Source organism: Carica papaya, chromosome 3 (assembly GCF_054855325.1).
Source record: "Carica papaya isolate Zhongbai chromosome 3, ASM5485532v1, whole genome shotgun sequence".
Taxonomy (NCBI): Eukaryota; Viridiplantae; Streptophyta; class Magnoliopsida; order Brassicales; family Caricaceae; genus Carica; species Carica papaya.
The window spans coordinates 22595759-22621070 of record NC_142311.1 but is presented as its reverse complement, the minus strand read 5'-3'; the positions used below and the strand labels follow the sequence as shown (position 1 = coordinate 22621070).

At 35.8% G+C, this 25312-nt stretch overlaps 1 protein-coding gene across 14 annotated transcripts in view; it reads left to right on the top strand.

The window, feature by feature from the left end:
- SGR2 (shoot gravitropism 2 (SGR2)) overlaps positions 1-21967 on the top strand; it is a 56415-nt gene extending 34448 nt beyond the window's left edge. For 4 of the 14 annotated variants that reach the window (XM_088216300.1, XM_088216303.1, XM_088216301.1 and 1 more), the window contains 4 exons: positions 8830-8878; positions 9078-9181; positions 10467-10513; positions 21446-21967. In XM_088216300.1, the coding sequence (XP_088072426.1) occupies positions 8830-8878; positions 9078-9181; positions 10467-10513; positions 21446-21686 (441 nt within the window). In that variant the 3' untranslated portion in view covers positions 21687-21967. Of the gene's footprint in view, positions 1-8829; positions 8879-9077; positions 9182-10466; positions 10514-14124; positions 14233-21445 lie in introns of those variants that run through there. The other 10 variants (XR_015817945.1, XR_015817944.1, XR_015817943.1 and 7 more) reach the window with 10 other exon arrangements.
- The last annotated feature ends 3345 nt before the right edge of the window (positions 21968-25312 follow it).

The window sequence follows — 25312 nt, the reverse complement described above, 5'->3', positions numbered from 1 at the left end:
AGTCCAAATTATCCCAAATCATTTAAACCCAATTAAAGTTACGAATTGGGGCTGTTCAAAAAGCTCATATTTGAACTTTGCACAATTGGCCAGTCCATCATCCACAAATTTTTGAATGAAAACTTGGAGCAACTCTTTAAGCTTATTTGCCTTTGATCTTGTTACTGGTCCACTGAAACTTTACAGGTTTAGAACTCTATTTGTGTTTACGTCATTTGAAATTTGCTCCAAGTCACATTTTGATACTCTTTGAGTATCTTGAGTGTTTTTAGGCTTGTTTGCATCAATCAGTTTGGGAATGATAAGCGGTGCTGAAGCACAATCCAGACCCAAGAGTTTCTTGAAAGCTATCCCAAATATGGGAGGTGAATCGAAGATCTTGATCGGACACAATGGATGAGGGAACACCATGGAGTCGAACAATTTCATCGACATAAAGACGGACTAATTTGCTGGTGGAATCAGTAGTTCTTATGGGTAAGAAATAAACAGTCTTTGTTAGTCTGTCAACGACTACTCAAATAACATTACGACCAGAACAAGTCCTGGGTCGGTGACAAAATCTATGGTTACTTGTGCTCACTTCCATTTCGGAATCGGAAGGTCTTGTAACAAACTGCCAGGTTTCTGGTGTTCTGCCTTAACCATCTGGCAAGTAAGGCATCTGAAAATGTAGTCGACAATGTCCTTCATTCCTGACCACCAGTATTGGCGCTTTAGGTCCCGGTACATTTTGGTATTTTCGGGATGGATGGATAGTTTGGAGGCATGAGCATCCTTGAGAACATCCATCCTGACAGCGACAGGAACCCAAATTTGGTTTTGGAATCTAAACAACCCATCATCTGAGATCCTAAAGTTATGAAATTCGTCAGAAGAAAACTTATTCAGATTCTTGGTGAGTTCCTGGTCCTTGGACTGAGCTTGCCAAATCGTCATGAAAAGATCAAGTATGGCTTGGATCTGAGCGAGATAGGTACCTTTCCCATAGTTGCTAAGGCAGAGTGACTGCATGACATCTACTAACTTTCAACTGGAGGCCGTGGTTTGGGCCAACACCGGGACTCCTTTAGGCTCGGTGCATCGGCAATTACATTCCCTCTAATAGGGTGGTAGATGATCTTGCAGTTGTAGTCCTTCAGGAGATCTATCTAGTATCTTTGTCTCATGTTCAACTCTCTCTGCGAGAAGATGTACTTCAAACTTTTGTGGTCAGTGTAAATTTTAAAGGTCTTACCAAACAGGTAATAACGTCATATTTTCAAAGCAAAAATGATGACTGTCATTTCCAGGTTGTGAGTAGGATAGTTCTACTTATGGAGTTTCAACTTTCGGGATTCATAAGTGATCACTTTACCATGCTGCATCAAAATACATCCCAAGCTAATATGAGCTGTATTACAGTAGACTTGAAATCTTTCAGTGTTGTCGGAGAGGATCAACACCGGAGTAGAGGTAAGATGACGCTTCAATTCTATAAAGTGTTCACTACACTCATAATTTCAGACGAACGATACACCCTTTCAAGTGAGTTGAGTCAAAGGAGTAGCAATTTTAGATAATTCGTCAATGAATCGCCGATAATAACCTGCCAAAGTAAGGAAGCTACGTATCTCGACTACATTAGTGGGCAGATTCCAGTTGATCACTGTTTCAATTTTAGCAAAATCTACGGAAATTCATTCACTCGGAATTTCATGACCGAGGAAGAAAATTCAATCCAACCAGAAGTAGTATTTGCTAAGTTTAGCATACAGTTGATTCCAGCGAAGTGTTCCCAATACTTCAGACAAGTGAATCGCATGTTCCTCCGAGCTCTTAGAGTACATTAGGATGTCATCAATGAATACGATGACGTCACCTTAAGATCCATGAAGGCAGCAGGGGCATTAGTTAACCCGAACGACATCACTCTGAACTCGTACAAGTCGTATCTACACCGAAAAGCAGTCTTTGGAATATCTTCTTCTTTGACTTTTAGCTAATAATATCTTGATCTGAGGTCGATCTTGAAGAAGACCGTCGTAACTCCTTGCAATTGGTCGAAAAAATCGTCGATCCGAGGTAAGGGGTACTTGTTTTTTATTGTTACTCGGTTGAGCTCCCGGTAGTCTATGCACAGTCTGAGAGAGCCATAGTTTTTTTTTACGAATAATATTGGAGCGTCCCAAGGGGAATGAGTAGGGAGAATAAACTTTTGACCAAGCAGCTCGGAAAGCTGGTTTTCCTGTTATGCGAGCTTAGCACGACCCATGCAATAGGTAGGTTTTGAGATTGGTTCGTTTCCGGGTAGTAGTTCGATTAAAAATTCTACCTCTCGTGGGAAGATAGATCAAGTTGTTTGACGGAAATTTTTTTTGGAAAGTTGCAAACAACTGTTATGGAATACACAGCAGGATCAGCATCCATATTTATGTTTATTCAATAGTTAGGAAAGATAAAAAAATAGATTTTTATTTCTTTTTCGGAAATCGCAAGGTTACAATTTTATTTTCACAATCTATATTTTTTTAATAAGTCCATTCCTAAAATCACGTCAAATCCTGAGAAGTCTAATAGTATTAAGATTACAAATACTTTTATTTCCGAAGCTTTTATTTAACAATTTTTATATACACAGTGAGTTTCTAGTAATCCCTTAAAAGGAGTCTCTACCGTTAATATTTTTTCTGAAGGTTCCGGCGTAATATCTAATTTACAAGCAAATGCACAAGAAATAAAAAAATGAGTAGCACCTGTATCGATCAAAGTCTTGGCAGAAGTATCATGAATAGAAAGCATATTTGGATAAGGACGGGAGTGGGGAGAGCACCAGGATCATCTAGGCGATATACACAACCTTGGAGCACAGGTCTGGCCACATCTTTCGGCCGCTGTGGGTAGTCTTTTATAAAGTGTTGGGTGCTTCTGCACCGATAGCAGGTGTGATTGATATGCCGGCAGGGTAGGTCACCATGCGAGCGACTTCAATGCTGACATAGCTGGGAAGGTCGGACAGGTTGTCCAGTAGGTGGAGGTGGGGTAAGGGGAAGGGCAACTCGGGTTTGTTTATCGAGGTAGTTGCTTACTGGTCGAACAATCTTCTCCAAGGTTGTTGGGGTTGTGGTTGTTGGTTACAAACTCGAACAATGCGTTGGCGTCTAGCCGAGATGAGGTCTTTGGCTAACTGGGCACGTTCTAGCACCTCTGCATACGAGCTGGGTCTCAGCATTGCAATCCGATCATAGATGTTGGTACGAAGGCCTTTCAAAAATTTTCTGACTTTACGACTTTCGAGAGTGACCATTAGAGGGGTAAAGCTAGACAGTTGGACAAATCGGACTGTATATTGGGCAACCGTCAGACTTTTTTGGCGGAGGTCTTGCAATTTCTCATCCTTTTCTTGGATATAGGTTGGAAAAAAGTTATCAAAAAACGCATTCATGAAAACTTTACAGGTGGTGGGGGTAGGCAGGATTTCCTTCTTTAGTTGCCACAAGTGTTCTGCTTCACCATTCAGCATAAAGGTTGATAGGACTTTTTGTTCCTCGGTTAGGTCTAAGACAGAGAAAAACTTTTCTATATGTAGGATCCAAGTTTTAGCTACTAAGAGATTAGGGCCACGTGCAAAGTGTGGCTGGTTAAGTTTCCTAAACTTTGCTATGTTATGAGAGATAGACCTCTCAGTTGTTTGGTACTCCGGGGTATGTTAACAGGGGATGGCTTGATTCTGTTCTACGGCTTTGGTCAATTCTTGGATAGCTCGGAAGAGTTTGGTAAACTCGGCCCTGATTGGATGGGTTTGGGCCTAGGGTCTTTCAGTATGTTCTACGGAAGATCTTCCTCGCGTCATTCCTACAAAAGAAAGAAAGACTTGAGTTGGTGGTATAATTTGGAAAAGATGACATATTTTCCTAGATATCCTTAGGGTTTTTCTACCTACAGTCTCAGTTGTAAGGGATTTGATTTGCGTAACTGCTCTGATGCCATCTGTGACATCTCATATGCTAACTAAGTCATGTGGGTGTCAGATACAGAAACAGGTTATGAGTGCATGATAAAAATTATATGTAGTGGAGCAAATTAATACAAATTCCTTACAAAATATGAGTTTCAAAAACATATATAATTGAGGCCAGAAGTGGCTACGAAATACAAATGTCAAAATACAAAAAAGACCACTTCTATTAATGGTATTGGATTCATTAGAGTTCGAAAACAATCATGCACTCAAGATTTGCAAATCCACAAGATTCTCATAGACTTCGATGGGTAGGTCAGCTGACGGTCCCTTACTATCTTCCTCATCTGTGGGGGTATAGAAAAAGTGAGTTACATATACTCAGTAAGAAAAATAGTATTTAAATAATATCGTAAGATTTAAAAAGTGAATAATTATATCATAAACACTTACTATTAGGTCACGTCATGGTCCTATCCTACGTTATGAAAACAATTTATTTATTAAGAAAACATTATGTCATAATCATAACAATAAAAACAAACAGCATATTTGACAATAGAGAAAATCAAATAAATCATGAATGCTCAAATTTTCTTGTCATGCTTTGTGAAGTCGTTCCGACTTTCATCTCTGAGGACAGATACGGATTTCCGACTACTTATGTGGAATGACCAGATCAGATACAGATAATAGGCACATTTCCCGCTTGCTAAACCATGATACAATTTATGACCACACCCATACCGACCGTAGTGACCCTATTAGATATTTTATAGTTACGACAGTACTTAATCAAGGGTGACTTCTAACAGATATTTGCGTCAACGCTCTTATCAGAGGGTACACTGTTATCCACAAAGAACGGTTCTCTCATATCTTTTCAGATCAGATGGGGGAGGGGGAAACAGATACCCTTCAGATAAAAAGCTAACGAAACATTTGATGCATTATGCATGTCAATACAAATACATGCGTACCTTGGACCATTCAAGCTTCATTTTACTTTTTTTTTATATATTTATTTTCTAGATAACCTTACCGTTTTCATATTATTTTATTTACATGCAAATCATCAAGTGCTTACAAATCATATAGCATGATTGAAATTAAGAACAATTTATTTTATTAAAACTACTAAACATACAACATGAAAATAACACAAAATCATAGATTTATTATTTTAATTTTTAAAAATACTTCTTAAAACGTTTAAAGAAATAGTAGATTCCTTATCGAAACCTCGATAGTTTTTTCTACATCGTTCTTCTCCTCCTCTTCTTCTCTCTCTAAATGACTCTCTCTCTCTCTCTAACTCTTGGAAGGTGAAAGAATAGAAGTGATGAGGAAATGGAAGAAAGGGTCCCTATTTATAGAAAATGTAGACCGTCAGATTTGCGTCAAGTGGCGAAATCCGATGAAGAGAGAGAACGAAGAAATGGGAGAGATGCTTGATTTGACGTGGAACAAAAAAACAGAGGAGAATCCTCCTCCACCGGCGGCGGCACAACCCAAGCGGCAGCACGCCGCCCAAGGTGCGCGGCGACACACTGCCCGAGGTGGCAGTGTGCCTCACCCGACCGGCGCACACTGCAGGCCTAGCCTGCAGGCGCCGGGCTACCTTGCCATGTGCAGGAGTTAGCCTATGCATGCGCAGGGCCTACGACGCGCTGGGGTGCTGTGCGCACAGGCCTATTCGCGTAGGCTTGCTGCACGGAAGGCGCGCGCACAGTGTGCAGTGCCAGTCCTGTCTGCGCACGCAGGTCTGGCCCCACGCCTCACGCAGATGGGACGTGTGAACTGTGCGCACGTCTTGTGCCTGTCCCACGCGCACGCATGGGCATAGTGCGCGGGTAATCTCTCTCCCGAAAATTATTTTTTCCTTTTTTTTTCGTTTTCTCCTGAAAATTATTTATTTAAAAAAATAAAAATAAAAATAATAAATAAAATAAAATATGGTAAAATTAAATAAAACTAAAATAAAATAAAATAATAAAATCGATATAATTTACGAATTACGATATAAAACTGCAGAATAAAATTAAATAAATTCTGTGTGAACTTAAAACCCAAATAAATAGAGTTTTCCAAAAATAGTTTAGCACGGGCGGTGAATGAGGTGTAACAAACACCATCTAACCTCAGTATTGTGAATATTTCAAGGACCCTAAATATTACTAGAATCAATTTAGACAGAAAATTGCTTCTTTTATTATTAAGGAGAAAAATTAGATGTTTGTGTTTTGCTAGTTCACATTCATGGTAGTGCAGATTTCTATTGATGGGATCTTTAAATAAGGAGAGAAATATAAACTTAAGAATATAAAAAAAGGGTATTCTAATTGCTGATGGTGTAATCAGATCTTGTCTAAAGAACTAGTGGAAAATGCAGGGCGTGGTATCTTAGGTGCATCCAAGAAGTACGATGTGTTCGACGCCTCAACATGATCAATAATTTTTTCAGAGGTCTAATCCTAAAAATACAATGAGAGACTGGAAAAATCATTATATTATGAGTCATGAAGCACATATGTAAGGTAAAAGGGGGGCTAATCTTGGCACTTCCTACACTTGCTTTGGTGGTTAGTGAACCATCAGAAATAATTATCTTTTTACTACTTGGACACCAGAAATAGGTGTTAAAGTGTTTTGATGAATTGGTCATGTGATCTATGGCTCTTTGAGGCAGAAAATGGTTCATTGGAGACATTTAGTCCATGTAAGGTAGAAAATGTACTTGCGCGTGCTAATAAACCTGTACCTGTTGGTTTCTCCAGAACCTCAAGTCAATTCTTTAAGCATTCGATCTCTGCTTTGAACTTATTGAGATATGCAATCTTCTCTTCCCCTTATTGGTTAGCCGCATGTGCTTGTTCATGAGGCCTCTATGGGATATTTTTGTATCCTTAATCTTTGCTGGAGGTGGTGGACTTTCCAAGAAGTTTCTAGCATTCTCTTTGGTGTGCTTTGGTTTATTACATAAGGTACATTATATATTGTCCCTGTTTTCTCTACTTGTTGCTTGTGTATCAGGTTGACTTGGCTTCTTTACCTGTTGGTGTGGTTCAGAAACCTTGGTAATCATGTAGTGCTTTATTTGGAGTGAGATTCCATACCACGCCTCTTGCTCTCTTATGCAATGAAGACAAAAATCAATTCATTCAGTGATGACATCTCTTTTTTCTCTAATATTTGAACTCACGCTGGTCAAATTCATTGAACAGCCATGAATTGTTATATGCTCTATCACTCTCCATAAATTTCTTTAGGATAGCTGTCTTTTGCTGTAATCTATATTTTGAAACAGTGATACTGCTCTAATTCCAACCACCAGTCTTTCTGGAGACTGGTATATTCCGTAACTGATCTGGTTCCTTTGCTATGTAGACCAATTCTTTGTTATTGAATTATAAATTTGGGCCATGTCTTTAACTTTGGAGTAACTTTCCTGGACGCTTTTCCAAACCTCTCTCGTATTGGGTAAAAACATAAACGTATTAGTTATCTCTAGGAGTGTCGAGTTTCAGAGTCATGTCATTGTCATTGAATCTTCTTTATTCTGTGCATCAAATTGTGGGTCTCCCGGTTTTGGTCCGGTGCACAAAATCTGGTTAATTTTCTTTTTCCCTTGAAGATTGTACGAATCAGTTGTGACTATTTCAGGTAATTTTTTCCATTTAGGCGATTGATTGCCAGAAATTTTTTGAATTCTCCAGTTTATTGTTGCGAATTTGCATGTCCAAGTTCATGCTAGTTGCTTGGGGTGTGACCTCTAACATGGTCTAAAACTCCAGTTGCATGGCTAAGGAGCTGCTGGAGCAGATAGCAACAGCAGCTGCTGGCTCCTGGTAGCACACGGCTCTAGTAGCACGCGACGTTCTGAGCATGCAGATAGCAGCTTCCGGGGCTGTTGGTGTAGGCACGCAGCTCTGGTGCTTGTGTGGCTGGAGTGAGGACTGCAGGTGGCTGCATGGCTGGACAGTTATTGCACAGAAGGGCTGTGGCACGAGGCTGGATTGTTTGAAAACCGGTTATGATAATGGTGGCTGGCTGTGGAGGCTTTTTTGTTTCGGTGATCAACACCGATCAGGGTTTATAGAAAGAGTTATGATTTTTCTTCTAAAACTCTGATGGCAAGTGGAAGAACGAGGAGTTCTGTTTATTATGGAATAATAAATCTCTATATACACGTTCTTAGATATAAGAAATGAAAACTTATATTTAATTACATAGTCAGGTTTTGTGCTGCTTGTGAGCTAGCATAGAACCGATCAAACCCATCAAGTTGGGAAACCACTCAATTCTTTTTGTTGAGAGTAATAGTCCACACATGGTCTTGGTGCATGTCTCACACCCCACCTTCTGGCCACTGGAATGGTTTGATTTTTTAGTATTGGACTCATTTGACATTGCTGGTTCTAGAACTTTTTTGAAGTATAAGAAGAGTTGACATTTAGAGGGACCAAGGAGGTGCCTCCTATATGTGTTTACGAAAGAAAAACAAAGGTTCCCTAAATCCTCCTTGGTGCCTCCCATGTACGTTTACAAAAAAATGGTTCCCTAAATCCTTGTTATGAGAAGTAATTTTTGTTCCTTTCTTTCAAACCCAAAATGTAGCTGCAGTAATAAGATTACAGAGCTTCTTCCACCGACTCAGAAACAACCTAAAACTGTGCATATGGCCGTGGGTCTCATGCAGATACTAGTTGGGAAATCATAGACTTCAAATAGCTTCTCATTGTTACTTTTGTAATTTTAAGTTTATATGATCTGAGTGTGGATTGTCTCAGTTGGTCTATTGAAACAATGGAAATCCCATTACTTGGTGTTGAGTATCTGGTGATACACCTAGAACTAATGAAATTCTGAATGCTATGTTGTTTGAGCAGGCAAAGGTGCTTAGTGTTTGCCAATCAAGAAGCATGGATAACCTAGAAGGTAATCAAGAATTTCACAAGAATTCTACGAATGGCTTTTCTTTGAATTCCATTTGCTCATAATAATAATCAATGAGTAAAGGGCTCTCTTTTCCTTCATCGTTCGCGTGAATAAATTAAAAACATTTGGGTAACTTTGATCTAATTGCATTCTTATCTAAAAATCCTTATGCCCACATTTTTTCTTGTCTGTACATCAGAGAGAGCAGAAAAGGCTGAAGAAAAAGAAGAGAGATCCTATGGTTCTATAATGATGGAGAGGCTGACTGGAAGTGATGAAGGGAGAATAGATCATGTTCTCCAAGTGGGTAGTTATCCTTTTTATTTTTGTTTTTGATCAAGGGGTACTCATCCTATTTAGTTTAAGCAGTATAGTCTGGATTATTCTGTCACCAGTCATTTGTTTATTCTCTCTTTATCTGTGTGCTACAAAAGCATTGACACATAGCACGCCTGTGGGTTTCCGTATGTTTTCTTTTTCTTTTGATTCATTGCATATTTATTTATACAGTAATTTGGTTAACCATGTGTTAAACAAGTACAATTGTAAAAATAAACAAAACAAATTCCTTGAGAAATCAAGAAAATCATAGTCTTTTATCTCTTTCCCTCATTGCTAAAGGCTTTCTGCTAGAAATAAAATTCAAATTGCTTCCCTTGCCTTCATGATAATTCTATATCTTGGAAGTTCCACTTTAGGAATCTCAGTGGCTGGAAAATTTGTGACTTTCTATTTTAATCACTCCTGTTGGATTCTTTTCATCCGTCTCCTAACCTTAACACTAGAATTAGGTCCTTGACTCTTTAGGATCCATTACCTATTAATCTCTCTTTGATTACCTCACTCACAGCTGCAACTGTAATACTGATCTTCCTTCCTATTTCTAGAAGTCGAAACTTATGCTGAGGTTAGAGTTTTTATTCGACTTTGTTTCTTAATAGAATCAATACTTTTGACTTAAGTTTAGAGAGCCCTAATTGCTCTTTCTGCTTGCTCCTTTCGCATCAATCATGTCTCCATCAAATTTGGATATCTTCATTTCTTCTGCTGTATTTGTTTAAGGAAGGAGTAAAGAGTACTCCATGCTTTGAAAAGGGGCTGCTTTTTGCAGGTCCTTTTTTTCATAAGGTTGAAAAAAGATATTTGAGTTCTTTAGGTAGAGAGAAATGCTCTAATTTTCATGGAGGCTCCTCTTTTCTTACCAATCTTTGAGATAAAATTCTGTGCTTAGCTTTTTTGTAAGCTAAAACTCACAGTTTCTTTTTGGAATTTGTTTTCCGACAATTCGAGATTTTGTATTGTTCTTTTTGTTTCTTTGCTTTTTGTTTTGGTTTTCTAATATATCTTTTTGCTTATCCTTTTTTAGGAGGATGGCTTATCCACCTTTTGGTTATAGCTCCTTTTTTTTTAATCTACCTTTTGCATAGTGAAGATGCTAATTGTAACGAAGTGATATAATTTGTTTCTTAAAATAATAAATGCTGTGCTATTCCCTTTAAATTATCTCATGGCCGTCAGTTTGCCATTGCCTTAAAAAAGCTTACATTGTTCCTTTTTTCTCCATGGGTTTTTTTGGTTGGTCAAGCAGGATAAGACTTTTGAACATCCTTATCTACAAGCCATCGGAGCACATACGTAAGTTTGTTATGCTGTGAAAAAATCATTTTAACTTCATATTGTTATTACTTTGTTGCAAATTTCCTTTCTGCTTAAATTACTTGTTTTTGCTTCTCTTTTACGTGTATTTCCTTTTTTCGTCTTCTCTCTATTGCTTGCTTGTTTTCTCCAGCTCTACCTTCTTTGCCACCTAGATAAACACATCAGGAAGCTAGGGATGATTAGTTTTTTGTTAAGGTGTAATCTCCTATTTATGGGAATGAAAAGCATGGAGAAGAGTTGGGAAAATTTACCAGGAAGATTCATGTTCTTTCTCATTGTCTCTGTAATTTTCCTTTGTTTCCCTCTCTACCATCTCGCTCTTTTCTTCCTCTACCCTTTTCTCTAGGGTTCAGTCATCTACTGAGGTTAGTGTCAATTGGTATTAGAGTAGTTCACAGAGCACAGTGGCAGATGGTCACCACATTCTAGATATTTAACACTTGGGGTTACTGATCAAGAATGATGACGACTATAGTGAAAACAACTAATCATATAGCGGCCTAAATGTTTCCCCTGTACGCATCCCATATTTGCAAGATGATTCCAAGCAGAAGAAGTTGATCTTCAGCTTCACAATCAGGAAGCAATAGTGCAATGTATCCAAAATGGGCACAACTGGATGAAGGCTAATGCTGACTAGCATTGTACAAAGAGGGTTTTTAAGTATTGGGGACTGGATGTATCTTAAACTCGCCATATAAGTAAGATATTAGGATTCAAAAACTGCTCATCTTTCTGATGCGGGAGCCCCCTTTTCCGTAAGTGAGAGCACTAGCACCGTCCGACTCCACTGGTACTATTTATCTATATATGGATCGTGTGTGCTTTCTCCCCGATCAAATGACTTCGGTACCTTGCAGAACGACCTCTAAACATCAAAATGAGGACTTCTATCTGAAAAGCGTCCGATATGTCAGTGGCCAGTCTAATTTGATGGGCGAAGATTATAGGTTTTTCATGCCCTAACCGCCCGCTTTTTAAAAAGAAAAGTAGGATGAATTTCTTCCTTCCTCCTCATGTAGTTGTCGGCCTCATCCGCTGTTGTTTAGCAATTTGAAAAACTGAAGGCTTTAAACGACCGGAAAAAGGAATTGACCCGCTCCTTAGCCTCCGATCGATTTCCTACCTTCATTGTAAAGAGGTCCCACGCTAACCGCACTACTCCCAGGCAAGGTCATAAGAACCTTTGGGAATCCCTCCCATGGTAAATCCGCCTCTATGATCCACGAAAAAGGTTTTTGTTTCTTCCAGAATGACATGCTCCTGAGTTAGCTCCACGCTATATGGTCCTTTTCAGGTGGTTGCTGAAGTGGGCTCAATTGGCTACACTCTTGCACTTCCGTCTGCAGTTTCTGACACTCTTGCTCTCATATCTGCTGCGGCCATTCACCCAATATTTCACGTGTCACTCTTGATACTAGCTACTGGACACAATCCACTTTTTATCTACCTTCTAATCTAGAATAAACTATCTTGTACACCAACAACCCCCCCCGCCCCCCCCCCCCTCGTTCTTCTCCCAGTCCATTCTCGATCACATACTTAATCAAGTTTACGAATGCCCTGACAGTGCAGCTTTTGGTTCATGGGCTTGGTCTCTTTCATGCTGAACTCACTTGGGACGACTGTGAAGATTTTTATTTGTAATTTCCGAACTTTTGATCCTTGAGGATAAGGTCCTTTTAACGAGGCAATTTACTCTTTGTGCTTAAATAAATGTCTAGTTTTCGTTTAACATTTATTTGTATTTCCTTAATTTCCATATTTTTTCTAATGTTTATGGATATTTTACAGCTTTACCTTATGTATCTGCTACCTGGATAACCATATCCTGGAGTTCAAACCGCATTTGTTGACTTATCAAAGTGTAATAACCATTTGTTGGAAATGAAAGGCATGGAGGGCCATTATGAAAACTTAGATTTGTATTCTCACTCGTATTCTCTAAATTTTTCTTCTCTTCTCGTTTGGCCTCTTCTTTTTCTCCATTCTTCTCTAAGGTTTTGACATAGGACAAATAGGGTTAATTTGTCTGATAAGGGATGGGGATAAAAACCAAGATTACGTAAGGTTTTTGTGCACATAATACTTAAAGAAGTTTTAAGCATTTTACTTAAGGATTTGATTGCATCACACAACTATAAACTTAAGAAACTCTTGAAATATATTATTAGATACTTGAATCATTCTCGTAAGTGGTTATAGTCATATTAATAGAGCTAAGTAGGCCTTTCCTAACTAGATTAGAAAGTACCAAAACTAGTTTAGGAATATTACTTATAGGACAGGAATATTAATAATATTTAAAGAAATGATAGGAATATTAATACTAAAAGAATTGGAATTATTGGTAATTCTTATATCCTGGAGCATAGGTTACTCTAGAGACAACTCAGAGAACCAATGCTTAGGGTATTGGCCACAGAGTAGCCATTAGGACTGTGACCGAGAGGGTATCGACCAAGGAGCAGCCGGTCAGGCGTAGACCGAACTCACTCATTTGGCCAACATTGTAGGATGATTAGCATGGTCCCTCTTGACAGGAAATTTTTTGGAAAAATATTTCTGCCACTGGGATAAGGAACATATGTATTAAATAGTGGAGAAGTTTTGTTATATGAACCATTACTCCTTAGTCTATAATGATGAATGTACAAATGATATATTTGAGACATTTAAATAATGTGAAGTAGGGAACTTTCCTGAATGTAGAAATAGATTGGTACCTATGGGATTTTCTAGATATCTGAGGTGAGTTCTTAACGTTAGTTTTCTTTTTGAACTCTTTGTATTCTGGAGCATTTCTTTTCCATTTGTTGATTTATCAAGTAGGCTTGTCCTTGTGAGTGACACTTTTGTGTCTGAAGATTTTTAAAGAAAAACATATTCTATTCTTTTTATTTCTTATTATTTGTGTTGTTACATTTAAAATATATATAGGGAATTATCATTATTTTAGAAGGATTTTAATTACATGATATTACTTTATTATTAGAATTTTAAATAATAAAATATCCTATATAGCATAGTATTCTACTTAACATGGAATCTTTACCAACACCCCCCCTTAAGTTGGTGCAAAGATATCATACATGCCCAACTTGCAAATTAGGTTATGGATAGATTTATTGAATAGTCATTTAGTGAAGATATTTGTTACCTGATTAGTAGAAGATACATGATAAAAGAATAAGAAGCCATCAAACATTTTATCTTTTATGAAGTGTCGTTTAATTTCAATATATTTTGTCATGTCATGTTGAACTGGCTTATGAGTAATGTTCATGCTCACTTTTGTTACAAAACATGGATAGCCTTTTCTCTATGAGCAATTTTAATTCCCTCATTAGTTTTTGCAATGATAGTAATTCACATACTACTTCAATTATTGCTTTATATTCTGTTTCAGTACTGGAGCGGACAACTATATTTTGCTTCTTACTTTTTCATGTAACTAAGTTGTCTCATACGAGTGTGCAGTAACCTATACTTGATTTTCTATTATTTAGAGACCCAACCCAATCAATATCTGTAAATACTTCTATGTTAAAGTGATCATGTTTAGAAAAGAGCATAACTTTTCTTAGTGTAGATTTCAGGTATCGCAATATGCGGAAGATAGCATGTAAATGAGTTTCGCGAGAATCATACATGTACTGACTCACCAGACTAACTACATAAGCTATTCAGATTTGGTATGTGAGAGATAAATGAGTCGTCCAATTAATCTCTGATATTTTCTCAAGATGTACCCACTATCTGTTTGTACTTTGTGATTACTTTTAATGAATGATTTTGCTGGCTTACAACCCATCATACCAGTCTTTTCTCATTAAGTATAAGATATACTTTTTTTTAGAAATGAAGATCCCTTTATTAGATATGGAAACTTCAATTCCCAAGAAATATTACAATTTTTCTATACTCTTTATTTCAAACGCTTGAGTAAGAAGTTCTTTCAATTGAGCTATCTCCTCTATATCATCTCCAGTCATCACAATATCATCTGCATAAGCAATAAGTAAAGTGATCTTACCCTCATGATGTTTGATAAATAATATATGATCAACATTATTTTGTTAATATTCAAAAGAGATCATCTCTTTTAGACCTCTCAAACCATGCTTTTGGAAACTATTTCAATCCGTATAAGATATTTTTTAATTTGCAAATTTTTACTTGTGTCCTCTTATCATCAAATCTAGGTGGAATTTATATGTATATCTCTTCCTATAAGTCTTCATAGATGAATGCATTTTTTACATCAAATTGTTGTAGATCCCAATTAAGGGTAGCTATATAAGACAGAAGTATTCTAATTGTGTTCGTCTTTACAACAGGGGTAAAGGTGTCCTGATAGTCAATTTAATAAGTGTGAGTAAATTCTTTAGCTACCAATCTAGCTTTTTACTTTCAATCGATCCGTCTGCTTTGTGTTTTACAGTGAACACCCATTTGCAACAAGCTATCTTTTTTGTCTGTGGAGGTGAAACAAGTTCCCATGTTTCACTTTTTATCAATGCTTACATTTCTTAAATCATGCCTTCCTTTCACTTGGGATCTCCTAACATTTCTCTGCAATTCTGTAGAATAGATACAAAGGAAACAGATAAGACACAAACTTTATAAGAAAGAGATAGAGAATCACAGAAAACAAAGTTAGATATAGGATGCTTAGTGCAAGTCCTTGTTCCCTTTTTAAGAACAATAGGTTTATCTGATAAATCACAAGGGAGAAAGATGTCTCGCTAGTATCTTCTGGAACTAGAGAAGATTCTTGATCTGGTAAAGATTGCATGATAGCCTTTTTTGATTTATCTCTTATTGAATTCTTCTTCAAGTTTGGTTTATCCAGATGTCCAATATTTATTTCTTGAGTAAAACTTTATGCAATAGAACTCTCCTGAATATGAATCTTTCCTTAAATATGACTGTCAAGTTTTACCCAATTAGGTATCAGCTCTTTCTTCTCACTCTTCTTTTAAAGAGGTGTTGGGTTTGAGTTAAAGTAAGAGTCAGTTTATTTAAAGATAAGATACATGGTTATAAAGTATTTTTCAGACGGTGAATGATAACACTTTTAACCTTTTTGGGTAGGAGAATATCTAACAAATACACATTTGAAACCTCTAAGTTCTAACTTATCCACATTTGTAGCATGAATAAAGCATACACATCCAAACACTTTTGGAGGAATAATTTAGGAATTTGTTTTTGCAAAACCTTCATAGAATTTTTAAAATTCAGGATTCGCAAAAATATTCTATTGATAAGATAAGCAGCTGAGAGAACTGCATCTCCTGAATAACTTTTCAGTAGATTTATGATGAACATTAGTGACCGAGTTACCTCCAGTATGTATCTGTTTTTCCTTTCAGCAACCCCATTTTGTTCAGTGGTGTAGACACAATTTATCTAATAAATTATCTCATTTGACTCCAAGTAGGCATAAAACCGACTATTCATATATTTTATACCATTATCAGTTATCAGAATCTTAATTTTAGCACTAAATTGTATACATATCATTTTACGGAATAATTAAAAGCATGAAAATACATCATTTTTTACTTTTAACAGATAAATTTATGTTAATCTAGTACAACAGTTAATAAAAATAACAAATTATTTATGACCAGATAGGGAGGTATTTTGAGTAGGTTTCCACACATCATAGTGAATGGTCATAAAATGATCAGTACTTCTAATATTTCTTAAATGATAGAAACTTCTTTTATATTTAACAAGTTCGTATGGATCACAAAATAAAAAATTTATGTAAGTTTTTTTAAATAAATTACGATATAATTTTTCTAGAACAAAATGAAAACTCATATCACAAAATAAAAAATCTATGAAAGCTTTAAAGGTTTAAAAATTTAGTCACTAACACATGGAAAAACACTCATGTTCAGGGTTCCATCAGTTACAGAATTACTGTCAAGCTAAAATCTCTAAAGCAGGAAATTAAAAGATGGGCCAGAGACATGGGCAGAAAAGAGGAAGAAAGCATAACTGATCTTATTTCTGAAATTGATGTCCTAGATAGGAAAGAAGAAAAGGTAATCTGAATTTTCTGGAAAGGGAGAGGAAATGTCATTTGAAAGCTGATTTAGCCAAGAAACTACAAATGGAAGCTTCCTCCTGGAAAGAAAAATCAAGAGAAAAGTGGCTCAAAGATGGTGATAAAAACTCCAAATACTTTCATATGCTAGCTAATCACAGAAGAAGAGTGAACTACGCTGAAGAACTCAATATGGATGACAAGCGCATCAAAGGTAAGGAGACTCTTAGAGAGGGGGCAAACGAACATTTTCAGAAACTGTATAAAGAAAGCAACAATTATAGGCCCAAACTTTACCACTTCTTCTTCAATAGTTTTGATGAGGCTCAAAAAAATCTACCGGAGGAGGAGTTTTCCGAGGAAGAGATCTGGTCTTGTTTGAAAAATTGTGATGAACTTATAGTCACGGGTCCGGATGGATTCAACATCAAAATTTTTCAAACTTTTTGGAAGGTCATTAAGCCGGACATTCTTGATTTCATTAAGGATTTTCATGCTCATGGTAAACTTGTTCGCTCTATTAATTCAACTCTTTCTTGTTATGATCCAAAAAAAAAAATCAATCCAAGAATATCAATGATATCGTCCTATTAGTCTTATTGGTTGCATTTACAAACTGTTATCGAAAGTTTTGGCTTATAAACTTACAAGTGTGCTGAAATATATAATAAGTAATTCTCAGCACACGTTTGTTAATGGGAGACAGATTATTGATGCCATCCTTATTGCTAACAAGCTTGTGGATGAGACTATTCGACATAATAAGAAAGGTATCTTATGCAAACTGGACATGGAAAAGGCTTTCGATCATGTTAAATGGAAATTTCTAGATTATTTGCTGCAAAGAATGGGTTTTGGCGATAAATGGAGAAATTAGATCAAATCTTGTGTCACTACAACCAGCCTTGCCTTATTAGTGAATGGTGGGCCTTCCTCTTTTTTCACGGCTTCTAGTAAGAAAAAATTTAATTTTATAGTTGAAATCTCTAGTAATGACACTAATAGATAAAAGGTTGTTAAAAAAATTAAGTATATATAAAACTGAAGACAATGTAATAGTAGGGGTACAATTAATAGAACTTGTTGCAAACACGAGCGTGTATGACCCATATGCTATATGGACATTTTCTCCGTCAGGACAAAAAAAATTAGTTAGGAATTCTTTGATAGAGTTTGTCATGTGTCTGTTAGCTTTAGAGTTTATAATTCAAATATTAAGAGTGAAAATATGATGAAGATGATAAATACTTTATTTTACCACATTTGATGTGCCAACAGTTGATGAAGAGTTAAGTTGAGTTAGAAGACGCTTTAGGTTTGAATCTCTTCTATTAAAAAAGTTCCAACGGATGGTGAGTCAGGTGTTTTTCTGATTTCAACAAAATTTGTTTGAGCTCTTGTGGTTTCACCTCCTTTTCCTTCAAGACCCCTAATTGGTTTTTCATGCAATTTCCAGCAAGTTTCACTTGTGTGTTTTCGTTTGCTACAATAGGCATACTTCTATATATTTCTGGATTGGTTAGACTAAACAACTAATCCAGCCTTCGCAAATGGTGCAATGTAAAATATGGTATTTTTTCTATTTTTTTCTTACTAGACACAAGTATAAATGTGTTCTAATGAGGGAAGATGATCCTTACCAAGCACCTGAATCCGTATTTGATCATATTCGATGTTTAGACCAGTTAAGAAATCATAAAATTGTTTTTTTTCTATTAATTTTTAAAATTTGACTGTATCTGAAGGACATTTTGCCTGAAAGTATTGATAACAATCTAATTTCTGTTATAATCCTCTCAATTTAGAAAAATATTGAACAATAGTCATCTCTCCTTATTTTGTGCTATGAACTTTATTATCGAGTTTATTAATTTAGGTGTCTAATGACCTATTTGTGAGTACGTAAGAGACGCTGCATTTCATTTTTTTTCGACAGTATTAAACAATAGATATATTCTGCCAATGTGGAGTTGCATGAAATTGATAAGTCATGAAATTATTAAGGAGCTTTTACAGTTCTATTTATTATATTCTAAATTATAAACATCTGGTGTCTTCACCTCCTCAATAATGTAGCCTTGCAGTTCTCTAAATTTGATGAAAAAATAAATAAGATCTCGATCAAGTAAGATAATTAGTTTTATCATATTTTATGAGACTGATTTGTAATGAAGGATTTTCAAAACTAGAAACACTCACTTGTTTTTGATTATGTTATTTTAGAGTACTAAAAATAAGAATAAACAATATCTAGTAATGAAGAACATATCTTCTAATTAGTACCAAAGAATGCCAAAAAGTGTTGTAAACTAGAACTATATATATCAGACAACAGCTCGACTTGGCTCAAAAAATGGCTCGAAAAAAAAACAGATCGCCTCAAAAAACAGCTTGACCAACAAAATGGCTCGACTAAAAAATGGTTTGGCTCAAAAACGGCTTGGCTCAACAATAGCTCAACTCAGGCTTAAAGTTCGATCGGCTTGCCGCAAGCGGCTCGGCTCGGGCTTGTGAAGACGCGGCTGGTGACGCATCTGTGAAGTGAAGCAGATCGTTGCCAGAAACTTCCTACTGGCGACGGAAGAAGTTTGGCTACTTCCTCTGATCTGGCTTTTTTTTGCTATTTTTAGGGTTTGGAAAAAATTCTAAAATTAAAATATTAAAATAGATTTATTTGGTTATGATACCATGAAGATTTTTGAAGAAAAAAATATTCTATTTTTTTAATTGTATTGTTACACTTAGCATATATATAGGAAATTATTTTTATTTTTAAAAAATTCTAATTAGATGATATTATTTTATTATTAGAATTGTAAATAATAGAATGTCTTATATAGCATAGTATTCTCTTTAACATAAAATTCTTATCGACAATATCTCCATTGATATGAGTTCATTTCTTTAAATGGCTTGGTGATGGAGAGGCAAAAAACCTGGAAAAATTAGTAGCAGGAGCTGGACTGTGCTCCACTGCTAGCAGTGAAGGCTGACTGTTGCAGTGGACACAGATGCTCTTCTCTCGAGAAGAAGCTGACCGTTTGTGAAGAGATAAAGTAGGAGAAAAATTCTCGTGAGAGAGAAAATTTTCTCATGTATAAATCCAAGTTGTTCATAATCTTAAGGATTCCTTTTGAACGAGTTATCATGAATGAATCTGCCATGTATCATTATAAAATAAGAATTCTTGATCCTCCATGTCTTTAATATGCTTTATAATCCATCCATCCCATGATAACAAGAGTGATTGGCGAGTTGATTACTTGTCCAAGAGTCCAAGATCTTGATGACTCTTGATGTCTATCATGTGGATAATTATTTGCCTGACTGTCCCTAAACTTTAAGATACTTTGAGACTCGGTTTTGATGATAAAAACTCTTGGAAAAGGGCTTTCCACAAGGCCATAATGTGTAGGACTATTGGTTGCTCGGGTTTCTTGAATTCTTAGACACTTTAGTGGCTGCCTCTTCTCTTGACTTGATAGGCTCGGTTTTCCTCTTTCTAGGTCTTCAAAGTTTGGCCCAAGTCTCTATTCTTCATAGATCCATCCCTTAACATAAACTTGGAAAAGTCTCTCTTGAGTTTATTGGCCCATGACATAGAGATATTCCATCCATATAGTCCAAGTGCACCTTGAAGTTGACTCATCATAGACTTTTGAATTGAACCTTTTATCTCACTTAGTGGATCAAGCCGTGAGGATCTTTCTTTGTGTTGGCCTTGCCGTGACTTCCATGCTTCATGAGGTCCAATCCGTAGCCTATTAAGATCAGGAAGCCTTGAGCTTCCATGTAAGCTCCTTTATGAGCTCTTAAGATCACATTTCCATGATTTCCTTGATGGCCGTGAGCTTTGAAGCTCATACAATCTCCAATGTTGCTGTGATTTCCCATGTGGCTTTCCATGTAATGATTCAAGCCACCTTGTTTCCCATCATTTCCCTGTGTTCTTTGACAACAGTAGGGATAGGAGAAGGAAGAGGTAGGGAAGAGAGAAAAGAGAGAGCTAGAGAGGACAGAATTTAGAGTAGATTTTCATCCAATTTCTTTATGATTTTCCTATTACAAACCAGAGATGATATACTGCAATGCCCATCCTACAGAGAGAATAAAACAAAAATAAAAACTTAGTACTAAGTACAAATGACAGCTGGCGTATCAGTGTCCTTCGTACTTGAATGCTTCTTAGCTAATTCTTAACAGCTATTTATTTTTAACAGAATAACAGAAATTATCCCCATCTTCAGGTCCTGACAGGTTTTAAACTTGGTGAAAAGTTTTTTCTGAAGTATGCAGTTGTTCATGGAAGGTTTATGGTCATGGTCCTTGTTGGTTAAGCTTGTTTGGAAGTTGTGGTTCACAGAAGTTTGCAATCTATTTGTAGCCGGTTTGTCTAATTAGTAAAGTTACAAGTGTTTTTAATTTGGTTGAAATTTTTTTATTTACTTTTTAGCTTGTTTGCAACAAGGTTAAGCTTATGCAAGCTTCAGCTTGACGGAAAATGTAGTAGATCTGAGAAAAGTTCTACTTAGTAGACTTGAGAGTAGAAAGCTATTTTCCTTAATTCTTTTACTAAATGAGTTAATATCCTATATAAGTAGGTTCTATTAGTGTCAATGTCTTATCTGGTTTGATGCTTTGCATTAACATACTATCCTTTCATTTATTAAATCCAGAAAATGTTGGTTCTCTATCATTCAGGAATATTACAATCATCAATAATGCTTCAGTCACTTGAACATACATTACTGTATCTGATATTTGAAGGTCTATATTTATCGATGCCTTTATAAGCGCTCCTTTGTGTAAATATCCTTTTTGTTTGTTAATCTTTTTATATGCAGAAATTATTGGAGAGATTATGATACGGCACTTTTCATACTGAAGCATTTATATCGGGATATACCTGAAGATCCTCACATACTCGAGGAATTATCTCGGGTAGGCAATGGTGGCAGTGGAAGTGCATCCCAAAGCTGGACTGATCAAAGAGAGGCTGCTGATGAAGAACTTCCTCTGACATTTTCTAACAGAAATATTGTTAGAAGTTTCTCAAAGAAGGCTAAGAAGTTTATAAAATCATAAACATAGTCATGTTAGCGTCAGTGTGAGACCCAATTGGAGGATGGTTCAGTTACAACATGGTTTTAATTCTGTAGTTGACGCAATGGAGATAATTGTTGAAATAGTTGACTGTACATTTTTTTTCTGTAATGTGATGTGCATAAACAATCATTACCATACGGAGATGTGGACTCAGGCTAGTATATTCTAATGTGATGCCGTAAAGACTGAAAGGTGAATACTGTGCAGTTGAACAGAGGAATTTTTGTTTATTTAAATATTTACCTTTGGGTGAGCTCAAATTATGAAATTTTGCGTAGATATTTTATTACTACATATGCCATTTTAGATTGAAGAAATGTGAGAATGGAGGCTGAAGAATGGTAAAATAGTGGACTTTTTGAGGTAAATAGCTTTGTTGCCAGGAGCAATTTACTACGTCCATGACATTCTGGTGGTTTAGCTATCCGTTCAAACTCTACTCTTAAAAATGAACATGTATTTTTTTTTTTTTTTTTGCTGTTTATGTTTATTTTAAAATTTTTACCCCATTACAGAGATCATAAAAAACATATTGATTATGTTTGTCGTGTGATTACCTCTTTTTGTTTTTTTATGGACAAGCATTACTTTTTTTAAGCGAAGAATGGACGGTACAGCATTACTTTTTTTAAGCGAAGAATGGAGGCACAGTTTTAAAAATGAGAAAAATTACAAAAAAAAGAATAAGCATGATATAATCATAATTCCATTTTAAAAATATGCCGAAAGATATATTAGTTTAAGATTACTGACGCTTTGATTCTTTAGCAGAGTTTACTTTATGTATGAATTGTCAATTATGCCCTTATCTATCCTCCAAATTTGCTGTCTAATATTCATTATTTATTATCTCAACCATTTATGCTTTAAAATTTTTCTCCATCATACTTTTGCCTATAATTAAAAATGATGACCAATTTCCTTCTTACCCCATGACTAACCCACCACCAACTCATGCCTCTTCTTCAATCAAATACCAATTAGGTTTTTAACTTGTATATAAGTATAAATTATTTTCTTCTTTAACAATTTTTTAAAAGATTATTATATAAGATGATGATGACGAATACGAAGAAGAAAAAGAAAAATAAGTAGAAGAAGAAAAAGAAGATGATAACAAAGAAGAAGAGTAAGTAGTAGATGAAAAAGAAGATGAAATAAAAGATAAATGAGGAAAAAAAGAAGTGATGTGAGCTAGGACAGTCGCTGCATTTCCCAAACATCCGAGAGAAGTAAGCTGATGTGTTCCAAACACAATAAGTACTCAAGAAGAAGCTATATGCAAGTTATCCTTAATTCCATCTCAAAATGGAAAAGAGACAAATGTCCAAGATCGGTTAGGGCTAATAGGTAATCAAATCAAATTGCCCCTAGGTCCGATTACAAGAAGCGAGGCAAAAAAATTTAAAAATATTTTCAATCTTTTGGTCTAAGAATGGGTGAATTTTCACTATTGAAGCCCAAAGAAGACCGAAAAGAAGTTATTTGGCCTAGAAGACTACCACACAGCATGTGCCGCGCATGTGACCTTTCGGCACATGCGTAGACAACCACGTGTGTGGGAAAGCTCATCAACACACGTGGGATTGTTTCTCGCATGAAGCAGTATGTGGAGCGTGCGGGCAGCATCAGTTGCACGCAACAACGCGTGCACATAATTGCGCACCTAGCCAGTAGCATACACAATCCCTATGCATGTGCAGAAGTACCCATGCGCACCCCCTAGCGACCATGCACGCAAGGAGGATCCATGCGCCAAGAGCTTGTGATCTGCATGCCCAATGCACACTACCTGCACGCAACTGGCGGGCAATAGTTGTGTGAGCCCTTTTTGGGCTCTTTCTCTCACCTTTTCCTAATTTTCCAAGGATTCTAGCAAGTAATGGACTTTTACAAATATTCTGATGTGCTTAAAGTACAAAATTGGAGGAGAATTTCTACTCAAATTGGAAGTTCAAAGAAGATCAAGTCACTTGGAGATTTGGATAAAGAGAGAAGATTATTTTATTATTTTTTATTATTTCAATTATGTTTAGATAAGACTTAATTATTTTAATATTTTTGTTTAAGTATTTTAGTCAAATTTTATGTAAGTGTTTAAGTAGGAATTTGTAATCCTACTTCAAGTCGAATTAGTAAATAAAAAACTGTATAAAGACTTTAGTCCTTATATTGTAATCACAATTCAGTTATTCAATAAAATGTAAAGCTTTTACTTTTCTTAAAATTAGCTTGGCTAATTTTCTTAAGTATTTTTCAAGTTTGTTTAAGATAGGGAGCTTCTAAACACTTGTTGAGCCGAAAAATTGGGATCAACTTATCGAGTAAATCTTGATTTTTTTTCATTTTTTTATTTTCCTATTATCTTGATTTTGCATACCATATAAATGGGTATAGTTTCAAGTAGGGATGGTGGATTAGGTGGTTAAGTCTTTTTATTCATACATAGTGTGAGGTTCCAAGAGTCAAAACGATCCTTCCCCAACTCCTCCTGCATCATCTAGTATCAACACTTAGACTCCTAGTGAACCTACTATCTTTACTACTTTAGCATATTGTGTTTTTGTGTAAATTTAACATTTCAAAATTTTGATTGTTAGTTCGATTTGTATCTCATTTGAATTCATTTATATGTTCAATTCAAGTGATTGTGTGTTTATTTCATTAGTAAAAAAAATTAAAAAACCCAAAATATCCTAATTGCACATCATAAAACAATTGACACATTTTTTTGCATTCAAACCAAATAAAAGAAGGGTAACCGCCTATCAATGTGATGAAAACCTTTGATGTGTCAAAAGAAGATTACATCACCTACCAGATGTGCGTGAAAAATTTTGTTTTCATTCTGTTGCACAAAGCAAAGGAAGATTAACTCACTTATGTGAGTGAAAACCATCTGCGTCAATTTACTTTTCTTGTTTTGTATCCCAAAATTTTGCATAAACATTGCATAAGGAAACTTACCCAGTTGCAGAGTGTAACCATCATTAGGGTAGTATAACTAGAAAAAACCTTTCAACTATATCCATCGGGATTGATCGGATGCCTTACACTTTAAGTTTGTAATTGTTTCTTTGTGATGCATGTTTATATCCTTTATTGTGCTTTTGTTCCAATACGTAGCTAAGTGGCTAATTATTTTTAGTTACTTAGCATATATTAAAAGCATATAATTTTAGATATCTCATATGCTAATTAAAGCAAATGGGTGTCAGATACAGATTCAGAATAACGAGTACATGATAAAATTTTATGTAGCAAAACAATTAATACAAATCCCTTGCAAATATATATATGAGTTCCAATTACATACATATAATTAAGGCCTGAAGTGACTACAAAATATAAAAAAACAAAACACAAAAAAATGCCACTTCTTTCACTCTGCTATTGGACTTACAGAGTACAGAAATAATCATGCACTCAAATTTTGTGGATCCACGGGATCCTCATAAACTTTCAAGGGTAAGTCAGCCTACGGTTCCTTATTTTCTTCCTCATTTGGAGATGGAAAGAGTGAGTTTCATATGCTTAGTAAGGAAAACAGTATAAAATTAACATCGTAAGGTTTTAAAAGTGAATTATTTTGACTTAAAAGCTTA